General features: G+C 40.9%; 1 protein-coding gene across 1 annotated transcript in view; it reads right to left on the bottom strand.

Moving 5' to 3' along the window:
• Positions 1 to 12381, bottom strand: part of LOC104965356 (voltage-dependent calcium channel subunit alpha-2/delta-3-like) — a 35486-nt gene extending 23105 nt beyond the window's left edge. The window contains exons 1-2 of the mRNA XM_010794312.1: positions 11883 to 12381; positions 11429 to 11510 (exon numbers count right to left, since the gene is read on the bottom strand). Coding sequence (XP_010792614.1) covers positions 11429 to 11510; positions 11883 to 12055 — 255 coding nt within the window. The 5' untranslated portion in view covers positions 12056 to 12381. The remainder of the gene's footprint in view (positions 1 to 11428; positions 11511 to 11882) is intronic.
• Positions 12382 to 12665: the final 284 nt, after the last annotated feature.

The raw sequence follows: 12665 nt of genomic DNA, 5'->3' as shown, positions 1-12665 counted from the left end.
GACCCATCCTTCATGACCATAGGTGAGGGTAGGAACGAAAATGGCGCGGTAGACAGAGAGCCCATCTAGATCATCCATTAATATTAATAACCCAACATACACTGTATAATAACACTAGCATTCTGTATGGCTGTCTCTGAATTGTGCTATTGGTAACATATCATATGTTGATCTTATCTAAACATTAATACGACTAAAATAATTGCAGGCTAATATATGTATCAGTTTTATATTCCCAACATGTGGAAAATATTATATATTTTTACAAAATACAACAGGTTTTAAGGTCAGACATATACAACGCTAAATAATTTAGTACAGAAAGCCATTACTGGGAGAAATACCTCTATGAAGAGCTTTTTCTGTGTGTGATTGCTTTCATGTGCCTTTGTGTCCATCAAGGCAAGCTACAACGTTGTGCCAATAGTGTAATAACATATTTTCTCCCAATAAGGACAACAAACGTCTTGCAGTGTCATCATTTCATCAAAGCACCACTGATTCCCCAAAGCCATGTTTGCAATTACAGCCAACATAGATCAGGGAGGCAGGGGGTAGCAAGGGGTGGAGAGACAAAGGGAGAGGAGGTGAGGACAGAAAAAAGAGAAGAGGCCTCACATGGTTCAATTTCATTCAGCTTTCTGCCATAGTGTCACTGGGCTACTACTGTGAACTGAAGTCTCTTTGCAGAAATGAGAAAAAGAACCCAGAGAGCTGGGTTGAGAAACTGTCTGGAACAATTGCACTTTGACTGACGCTGCATCCACTCCAGACACTCTAAGTCTGTTTGAGAAGGGGACAGACGTGCCACCCCATATCCACAGCAGAAAATCACCACTGGATCACAGGATCTCCCAGGACCTCCAAATCGCTGCTGTGCCCTCCTCCTTTCATACACTGACTTGTATGCTAGCCGACAAATTGTTCCCTTTAAAAGAACAGCGCTGGCCGGAGATGAAGTGGAACAATTAATTTCACGCTTGTCCTCCCTGCCTCAAAAGCATGTTGGTCTGAGTCCCGTATCTGGTGGCACAGAGACACTTCCCACAGATTGTAAAACACACACCACACACGCTTACACACACACACACACACACACACACACACATACACACAATGTAAATCAAACACTTGCTGTGAATGCTAATCACACAGACATAAAAGAAGTCATCTTTGAACACAAATAAAACTCATGGGATCATAAACTCTTCCTGCCTGACTGGCCACACTATCATCGCTGCTCCATTCACCATAATGCAATCTATCAGTGGGGATGAATATAATATTGATCATAATGGGGAGATGTCTCAAAGTGAGATCAATGCACTGTGAATGAATGGGGAGGTTTGTGAGAACACATGCACGCACGCACAGCTTTGACAGACCACTCAATCATACGGGGAGAAGAGGGCCGCTCCTGAGAGGAAATAGACTGTGCCATAAGGTGTCTGGGAAAAGTTGCATTGTGGTCTGTCACCGGGCTGTGGACATATACCATGCCGTCAGGCTCGCAGTCAAAGGCATAAAAAGAATGAGCAGAAACCAAATAGTTGTATGACTAACATTAGCCACCCTGCTCTCATTTTTCTTCCCCTATTAAACAAAGTATCCTTTCTGCCCTGCTGAGTCACAGCTGAAGGCAACATAAAGCACCTGTGGAACATACTCACTTGGCCACATGCAGTAAAAAAAAATAACTAACAGAATTCCACGCGTCATTTTGCTTGCCAGACAAATAATCTGAAATATCAAAAGCAACTAAATTAAATGGATGAAATCTGATGAAAGATAACTGGATCCTGCCTTGTGTCAGACTTAATAACAATGTTCCAAATACCCGATCTCTTTCTCTTTTGATTGATTAACGCTCTGTTAACTCTAGACAGATAACAACAGCTAAATAATGATCCTACAAGCCCTTCTTTATCATCAGTGTTACATGCTGGTTCCCTATTCTTCACTGGGTTGACAGCAGTGACAGCAGCTGTAAATGTGTTTTCATCGGAAGAGCTACAATCACAATTGACTGTTGAAAAAAGAAAATAGTTTCACTTACAACTAAAATCTGGAAGTTAGAATGGAGTACTCAATGAACAAGACATCATAATCTCAGGGGAATTTGATAACCTGTCCGGTAATGATGGTCTGTGCTTATCAAATTAAGTTAACCAAACACTTATTGTCCAAATTCAATAATAAAGCTGTATTTAGCCTCAGCATTAAAAGCCCTTGTGGCATTATGAGAAAATAAGGGGATAACCTAACTTAGCAGCCATGTTCCTCTAGGGACCACAAAATGTCCTCCAACGGTTGTCGGGATATTACTGTCTGGAACAAATACGTGGAGTGTCTGTCAGACCCACAGACTTTTGAATGAACAACATGTCATGTATTATTATTTAATGTAACTATACTCCATAACAAATATGAACTACTACATGCACTAGTATTATCTGTAAACACACACAAACATTTGACAAACCATCCAACATAAACTGCCACCTATCATTTCAAAATATGATCAAGAGCTCCAATGTGAAAGGCAAATCAATTAAATTCAGCTACAGCATGTCTGACCGTTTTGGTTTACACGACCGCCACAAAGGAGGTTATGTATTTTGTTTGGAAGAATTGTTGGTTTTTGGTTGGCAGTATTACAGAAAGACTACTATTATTAACTTTTTTTTTTAACTTTAAAAATAAACCAGTTCAAATCTTTCTACCGATATTTGACCCCATACAAGCCATTTTGCTCTTTTTTTTCAATATAATTGAAGCCACTTACACACCTCACCTCTTTCACTTCTCCACAGAATTCACCCAACTGCATGCAGCTCCTGAGTGATAGAGTGTTTAAAGGCTGCCTGAGGGCTATTGAGAGGAACAGTGGAATAACAGCTGTGCATACACACACACACCCACACACACACACACACACACCACACACACACACACACACACACACACACACACACACACACACACACACACACACACACACACACACACACACACACACACACACACACACACACACACACAAACACACACACAAGCTCTCTTCAGGGGCTGAGGCTGACATCATCGATGATAGAAGGAGGACATATCTATGCTTGAAATAAATAAATAAATCATTCACATGTGTAAAGCAAAGGCAGCCTCTCTAGAGTCTCCCCTCCGCTTTTTTTTCATACTGCCATAATTTACTTCGCGAGGAAAACATAATAGCATTAAGAGCAGGTCTAATCTGTTCACATGGAACTGATTACAATAGTCCACAGTATATCTGTAGTTGCCTGCATTCAGTTGGATTCCATTGGAGTAGTGGAAAACATTTTTCATGCTTAGCAGCACGCACAAAGCGGCCTGCTGCTTCCCTATTCAACTCCATACATTCCCAGTCTCAAATTGATTCTAGCAGCAGTCAGCGTGAAAGTGGAAAGAGAGCAAAACATTGTCGTGGGTGTATCAAGGTAATATTCTTCCTTGCAAGTTGACATTTATTATGGGAAGTTAAACTTTTTAAACTGCAGTTTCATTTGACTTTGCTTGGAAGAATTCACAATGAAATGACTGAAATAAATGTACCACCTAGAGGAATAATATTATTCCCATTCATCAGTTAATTCTATGAAGTGAACAGAATATATGAAATAAATTGTAGAACTTTAACTCGAAAATAAGGTTGATATAAAGACACCCTCAACAACTGACTAGATATGTATAATATAAATATGATCACTTTTATATAATATCCAGCAATATTCCAGCAGTTTATACTGAATCTTTGGGGATTAATATTACTAATAGTGCCAATATTTCATTGTATTATAGATTAAATATAGAAATGAGCACTCCTTTGGTACTGGAACAATCCTGACAGGTCATGCTTTGTTTCACATTTCAAGTCTTTTTTTATTATATGCAATTACGTAATGCTGAGCAGTCTCTGGTTTCACAAATATACTTTTAGTTTTCAGGCTTCTGGTAAGGTTATTATCACAAAATGTATTTTAAAAAATAAATAATACATCAAAACAAATGTTTGAGATGCATTTCAAGTCTATATCAAATGTGTTTCTCTACACCAAAATCAAATACCTAAATTATAAAATGTACAACTCAACAAGATTTCAAGACTCAAATAACATTTCTGCGATACAATAGCTAACTGAACACTAAAACTATTTCTCTCTGTGGACTCAGTATGGACTTTCCACACAGTATCTGTCTTTGTTTCTGCACGTGTCAACAATACCTTGTAATCAATATGGCTGAGCATTGATCCATACTGATCCTTGTGTCTAAGTAATCGTTTGTCTCTTACTCAGTAGTCAGCATTACCAAAGTGTCATCTTCATTAGTAGCAAGCACAGCCCTCTAGTAAACAAATGCATTGCATGATATGGAGGAGACACTAAAGAAAGATAACATAAATACACTGATAGAGGGAGACGTGTATATGTGTCCTCACATTGCTGTTAATGCATAACTCCCACGATTCAATAAAGTCAGACTGAAGCACTCCTTTGTGCATCAGTCAATCCTCACAGTAAATACAGAGCTAAATCCCAGATCAAATGCACGCTGAAGGCTCTTTGAGCAGCTTTTCTCTCACTGATTGTGCTGTTATGTTAAATGTTTGTTGTTTGTGTTTCATGTATTGTGTCTGGATTTTTTCTGTTGATGTTGGACATGGAGCTGCAGTGACGCATGTCAAATTTCAGACTTGATCTGACCAATAAAGTATTATCGCATCGTATCGTTACTATATTCTTGCACCTTATGTTAGCAAGTGTGTGTTGGGGTGAGATGATAGCAAGTGCAGGTGAAGGTCATCAGGGGGAGGGGCCACTGCTGTCCCACTGTGCTGGATTTGGCAGCACTCTCACAGTCTAGGACAAGTGTGCAAATGGGGCGCAGTGCGGACTCCGTAAAATGCAGCCAAAGCGAGTGTGTGTGTGTGTGTGTGTGTGTGTGTGTGTGTGTGTGTGTGTGTGTGTGTGTGTGTGTGTGTGTGTGTTGGCACACTTGATGTAGAGGCCAAGGCGGTGACTTGGGACAGATATTAAGGCCGTCTGAGAGTGCAGCGAGTGCACGACATTGTGCTAGGGCAGCGGAACTACTTTTTTGAGGGTGTGGGCACCAACACTTGCCTGTCCCAAGTTCCCCTCCCATGTATTCTTTAGTGCTCTAGCTGCATCCTATCCATTATTAAAGCACAGGGATGGGGGGAGAGGAGGAGAGAAAGTGCGAGAAGAGAACGGGAGAAAGAGAGAAAATAATTGGGGGACGCACAAGGACATAAACACATGGGTGAAAATGTATATAGAGGGACAAGTTGACGGAAAGGGGAAAGGTCATTAATTGAAAAAAGGAGGGACGAGCTGCGTTGCCAGGACATCTTCAATTTTTGGAGTATTTAATGCAGACATATCTAAACTTGCAGAGGTTTATTATATATGAGAAGTATTTGTGATGGATGGAGCAGCTGTACTGGGTCGGATGTCCTTACTTCTGTGCAGCGTATTGCGTCACACAGGCCATCTTTACCTACAATACACAAACAACCGGCAGGAAGATTGATGTGGACAGCAGCAAGTCACAGACAGTCCTTCACACAATGCCGCACACGTTAATGTGCTTAATATTACTAGTCCCGCCCTTTTACCAAGTTGGCTAATGTTTACTCTTTGCCTGCATCCAGTCTGGAGCACACCAGGTGAATAATTTGTCATAATTACAGAAATCTGTGAAATAGTCGGTGTATGCCTCTATACTTGTGTTTGTCCAATAATGTCCACTGAAGCCACGATGAAATACTCTTTATCTGCAGTGAGCAGAGCCAGAGCCGGCAGGCCCGAATAACCGATGACAGATGACAATGGATATTTATCTTCAGTCTTCACATTCATCATCCTTACAGCATAAAGCACAAGGTGTGACACTACCTGTATATGCAAACACTACTGTGTGTGAGTGTGCGTGTGCGTGTGCGTGTGTGTGTGTGTGTGTGTGTGTGTGTGTGTGTGTGTGTGTGTGTGTGTGTGTGTGTGTGTGTGTGTGTGTGTGTGTGTGTGTGTGTGTTCCATTGAAAGTTCTTAGTCTGTTAAGGAAAAATCTACCTCATCACAAACACACTAATAAATCCATTTTTTTACACCGACAGACTGAGTCACAGATATTGGGGAGAAATCAAAGAGGTAATCCACACAACAAGTCATCAAAAGACACTTGATTTTCTAAGCCCACAAACACAGCGTCAGCAGTTGTGCTTTCTAGGAATTTAAGTTCTTTAATCCGGTAGCAAAGGGCCTCGCTCCCTGCTCCTAACCTCTCCACAGTAAAGGCAGGTTGTTTGATTCACAGTGGCTTTTCTCACCAACAAAGCACTAATTACAGTAAGAGTGAGTGGCTGTGTTGGCTAAAGCTGGTCTGCTAGGACATGAAGGGATAGCGGCACAGGCTCTGCCGCCTGCTAACGCTGCAATTAACTCTGTGACACGACATTCTTCCTTCTTTCTCCACTCATTTTCTCTCTTTCACAGACACACACACTTCGCTCCTCCATATTCCTCTATGAACAGTGCAAGAATCTAATTTAGCAAGATCATGCGTTGGTCAATGAGAACATGAGGGGGGGTGGGGGAGCTGGATGGGAGGGTTAGGGGAGGTTGGAAAGGAGGGACAGTCTTCAGTAGACACCCCTAAACACCTCCTTGCCTCACCTCATCGCCAGCCGGGCTGAACCAAACCTGACAGCTATTTAATTTTCCTAAAGCTAAATCTAATCTGCAGCCGTCTCCCCCTCACTGACACACTGTTACACTGGAACGCCTCAGACATCACCCACCCTTGGCAGCAGATTGGCCCCATCACACATGCTTCTCCCCCTCCACTTCGACACACAAACAGAAGCACGCACAAAAAAGGGCAATAGAGGTAAAGAAAAAATAACTAAACCTATTTTCAAATGAGTCTGAAGTACAAATGATACCGTGCAATTATGAATGAATGTACTCACAAAATACCGTAGCTCAAAACTAAGCTCTAACCAATCCACTGAAAAATATGAACTGAATAATGATCACGGGCACACATGTATGTGTATGGGAGGGGGGGTGGTCTGTTGATGTATGTGTGCACTCATATATAAGGGACACGTGTAAGTTAAGTAAACATCAAATCACTAGTTTCATGCTAATGTTTTTTTTAAACAACCCTGAATATTACAGAATCATCCTTGAAACAAAAAATGTGTGATTTTTGGGTATTTGTGAATTGTAAACTCTAATCAAATTAAATTCACACTTGTATATGTGCACACTAGAACAGAAGTCATTATAATATTGAGTTTATTAAAGCAACTCTAACAAATAATATATTGCTAACACAAATAAAACATTAGCTTAACAAATTTTGAATGGACAATTTTTGAAGGAAATAAAAGGCACATCAACAATATACATTTATTTTTAACAAGGATAGAAAGACACATGATAGCTAAATCTAATTAAAACTTTAAACGCTGCTTAATATGAGTGGATTTATTTTGGCTCATCCACGCACAGCAAGAATCATTCTTCCAATGTTGTCATCCAAATATGTAATTAATTTTAAATGAGTGTGAAAAACTAAAATGCATAATCATTTCCACTTCTAAATTAGATAATTATTCATGCTTTTAAATCTGGTTAGTGTGACTGAAATACATATTCAGAACAAAAGTTAATCTTGTTTCCAACACAAACACACATGAAACTGCCTCCTGTAGGAATATTACATTCTGTATAACGTCTCTGTCTTGGAGAAAGGACTCTGATGGATCAAAACACTGTCTGTTTTGTGTACAGTAAATCACTTAAAACATAATTAAGATAGTTTTCATGTTCATTTTCATAAAACTGGTGTTAAGAAAAAAATGTGGTATTTAAAAAATAATGCATTTGTAATGCACTGGTGTTAAATATGCTGTAACAAAATAGTTTTAAGTAAAAAAGATTTTTATTTTTGAAAGTTGACAGTAGAAGGTTTTCAAGCTATAAATTGTAGATATATGTTTAAAGCTTATTAAGAAAAACGGAAAAAAAAAACGAGTGCAGCATTTCTTTCCTTGTCCCATATTATTCCAGATTGCAGTTGATGCTCAGCCAATTAATTCATTTGTAATGCATTTGGTGCGCCGCTTCACTTCTCTAAAACACATAGATATTTTTTATCCATCCTCCACTCCACCTTGTCTTTTGTCCCTCATTTTTCATACATAGTGCCAGCATTTCATGTCAGTTGCTGGCTTGCTGCATTAAACTCTTTGGTGGTAAAGGATAATGGTATCGCACACTATACATGCATTACACACCCAGACACAAACACTCTTCTTCCCCACCCAGGCAAATCGATTCCAGCATACTCTTGTCACACATCATTACACCATCCTATCATCCTCTGATCTTTGCTGTGTATACGGTATCTGTACATGTGCGGGTGAGCATGCTTTAAGAAGGTATGCAAACTTAACACACACACACACACGCTGCAAACATACGCCTGCTGCCTACAGCTCTTGCTCTTAAAAATAAGAAAGCAGACACGCATGGAAAACTGGCAGCCAGCCGCTGTGGCGATCCCACAGAATGATCATTTGTCTTATATCTTCCATTACCAAGAGGCTTGAAGTTATTTCAGCGTGGCATAATGTCCCACTACAGTGATAGCAGAAAGCGATAACATCAGTGAAGTGAAAACTAGTCCAGCCAACAACACACACAGAGACACAGCCATCACAGCCAGGCTGGCTCATATAGACAGGTTGCTCAATGATACATGAAATTAAAGATTTCAACAGAATAGCAGTGAAGAGGGTAAAACACACAGAGCTAATTCTCACTATCAGTGGGAGATGTTTAATGTGTTTCGAAAACAAGTCCCTCTTCCTTTGTATGGGTAGTGTACACACCATAGTGTACAGTGTTGTAAGTGCATGTGTATCGTATTTGAACATTTAGTGATGAGTAAACTGCTAATGCCTGACTTATGTACAAATTGAAGGCGTTATTGACCATTTTTTTTGTTCTTCTTCAGGGACATAGAAGTGCTCACACATTCAAACACACACACATATGACCTGACTGGTGTAACCTTGAAAGGAGAGATATTTCCGATGGATACAGGAAACGCTCTGTGGCGTGGGAAGGGAGACCGATCAGGACGGGGGACGAGATGAAAGAGGAGACGGGGCTTGGAAGAGAGGCCAAATCTGTCCAACAGCAACAACAGGAAGATATATAGATCCTAAATTATTTCTAAATAAATACATTTATATAATTTCTGTACTCTAAGACTTTCTGTGAAATTAAGTTTTAAATTAAGAGTCATGCAATCCTTCCTATTTCAAGCAATAATGAAATGTGAGTTGAAATGACTAAAGGCAATAATTAGAATTAGCTATACAAATATATAATTAAACTCCTTATGTATTTGGACAAGGGCTGATGCACACATTTTAAGTTACGCACATATCTTAATAAATCAAAATGTTTGAATTGTGGTGGTACAGTACTGATTATTTAATACAAAAATGTGTGTGTGTGTGTGTGTGTGTGTGTGTGTGTGTGTGTGTGTGTGTGTGTGTGTGTGTGTGCGTGCGTGCGTGCGTGCGTGCGTGCGTGCGTGTGTGTGTGTGTGTGTGTCATGCAGAGGTATGGTTATTTCTGAAGGACTTTTGTTATGCTAGGGTCAAAGAGATAACTCAAGAGAGACTGAGTCCATCTGTCCCCTGCCCAGGGGAAAGAAACACACACACATAAGAACACGCACACACAAATTCACACACACACACGCACACGCCTTGGTCTTTTCTCCTCAGTGCCATCCTCCTTCTCTATGTACAACAGTGTACATCCCTCTATCTTTCTGCCTATTTAAAAGCATATGTGCCCTCAGGGGATCTGTGGTCCCTCTTAATTGTTCCTGGACAAGAGCTACTAGACTGCACCAGATACACAATAAGGCGAAACATACAGGAGATGTTATCAAAAGCCTGCGAATGATTGAATGTGTGCATTTATACATCCTGCTCTCTGACATATACTGCAAGTGGGCACAGTGAATACACTATACTTGCAACAAACCAGTTTGGCGTCAAAGATGCACTTTTCCCACAAAGAGGTCCACAGTCTTTCTTTGCTCAATTAACCCTGCGGCCCTCATTTGCATTTCATAAAGAGGTCGTCACTCTGTGGGAGGGTTATTTTCTTTTTTGAGGTGGAAAAAGATTAGAAGGGGAAGAGTTTTTATCCTATCAAAAAGATAACAGCAATCTGCTGGCTTCTGAGGAAATCCACGCTTTCGCTATAGGCTCACAGGCTCACATGTGTGTATGTGATTGTGCGTGTGAATATGCAGTGTGTGGTCATGTGCATACACTTAAGCATGTGGGAGGGAGGGGGGAGTCTGTACTGTATGTGTGCACTCATGTATAGGGTACATGTGTAAGTTAGTGTCTCAGATCACTTGTTTGGCCTGTGTGACATCTACTTGCAGCTACACACCACAGTGTCTGTGCCTCCACCCAGGACCCTGAACTGATGGCCCCTGGCACAACTCTGTGTCGGTGCACCGGCCCCCGCTGAGAGGGTAGCTTCAGCTTGGCTTTTTATCAATTGGTTATCCATTAGCCAGTTTTAACTTGTGGTTCATCAACTGACTCTCCATTAGGTACATTTGCATTCCATCACACTCAAATATTGCATTAATGCCACTAAGCGGAGAGTGGAAAAGGGACGGGAGAAAACTGCAGAGAGGTACGAAATGAGGTAAGGGGGTGTTACAAATGTGAGGGACCTTCGGTTGCTAAGCACTTTCCAGAGAGAATATCTGTGTGTCTATGCATCTGCCAGAGTGCCTTTGAATTGGACACCCATTTAAAAAGAGCATGTTCTGAATAAGCTTTTAAATCTGTGCCTACCTAGTCGACATGCATTACCGATTCTCAAGTGCCTAAAAAGCACGGTTCCTGCAGTTTAAGAGATGAAGAGTGACATTTCTCTAAATTCAAAAATGACTCACCGGCAGTCATTTCCTCTCTTCATAAGCCAGTCTTTTCACATCCACACAGCAATTTCAGAAAGTCTCTCAAAAAAGTCTATGAGCTTTGAAATAAAAAGTCACTTTACCCACTGTATCATATAATTTCGGTTGCAAAAAATTGCTGGAGTAGCCTACACTGTTGGGTTGTTACATATTTGGTCAAATTAAAAAAATACATATTTGAAAGAAAAATCCCTCCTCCTCTACTCAAATCATTTACAAGACTCAAACTGCCTGAAATGAAAATGTGCTCAAGTTCAATCATGTGGACATTTGAATTTTACATTTTGGGTATTGAGGTTCCAGAGTGCCACCTTAAGTAGACAATACAACTGCTCACCTTCTGCAGCAGCTGGGAGCCGGAGTACTTTGCTGAGATGGACTTTATCTCCCCACCAAAAGCTGAAGCCCACAGCTTCACCCTGCAGACAGAATACAAACAAACAAACAAACAAACAGAGACAAGCAAGAATTCAGAAACAGTTTCAAAACATAAATAGGCCACAACTTATTAAGCTGACTTAAAAAGTACTGATGAGTCTGCTTTTTGAAAGATTTAGCAAAAACATGAAATTGATTTACAATTTCACCTTTTTAAAAGCAGACTTTTTGCAAAATCTTTTAAAAAGCAGACTATCAGAGAAAAAATAAAGTATTACACTACATACGTATAGCATTAAACAACACATAGCGATATGGCATTAAATATTGTTTACTCAAACAGCTGTAGGCATTTATAAGTTCTGCTTTGAAACTTGGAGATTCAAGTGGTGCGTAAAAGAACATCTACTTACACGGACGGAGGGATGCTTTGGTGGGTGCCTCCCACCTCACTGACCCTGGTACCCAGAGTTGAGAAAAGTAAAATCAGACACGCATACCACGCACTGGAAACCACACAGCTCCGATCCACCTGCATCTTGGGCAAAATACCCTCCCTATGCGCACAGAGCGAGTTTGTTGGCATATGCTTCCACCGTGGATTTTTTTTTCTCGCCAGAAAATCCGAAAAAGGAAAGAAAAGAAGGAGATTGAGGAAATCAAAAGTCCAAAGTCACCTATGCTGTCCGACTAAATCGTTCATGGCAATGTGTGCTGCTGTTCTTGGAGCGGGACGCGGTTGAGCCTTGGCAAACGGCAGCTGTGAGTTATCCAAAGTGCCGCGGTGTGACCCGCTCACCGGTGCGGTGCACACGGCTCTGCTGCACGGCGGAAAGTCGAGCTCTACTCCTCGGGCAGGGAAAGTCCTTCCAGTTGCTTTGTTTGACCGACCTCACCCGCAAAGAGCAGAGAGTGGAGGTATCGGGGGAACTGGGGAGACCATCAAACGATGCAGCGCACAAGAGCACGCCTACTCGTCTTGAGTGATGCGACTAGCCTCCTCTCTCTCATTCTCTCTCTCTCCCCCTTTCTCTCTCTCTCTCTTACTTTCTCCCCTCCTTACTCTCTGGATCTGAGGATGCTCTTATTGTTGTTGAATTACGCCATACTTCTGCCTCTCTCACTCGCTCTTACCCTTTCTCTCTTACCCGGGCTCTAATACAGGGCTATAATAGCTAGCCTTTAGCTTTCATGTT

This window comes from Notothenia coriiceps, unplaced genomic scaffold (genome assembly GCF_000735185.1).
Source record: "Notothenia coriiceps isolate Sejong01 unplaced genomic scaffold, NC01 NC01_scaffold00037244, whole genome shotgun sequence".
Taxonomy (NCBI): domain Eukaryota; kingdom Metazoa; phylum Chordata; class Actinopteri; order Perciformes; family Nototheniidae; genus Notothenia; species Notothenia coriiceps.
This window is presented reverse-complemented; position numbering and strand designations above follow the sequence as displayed.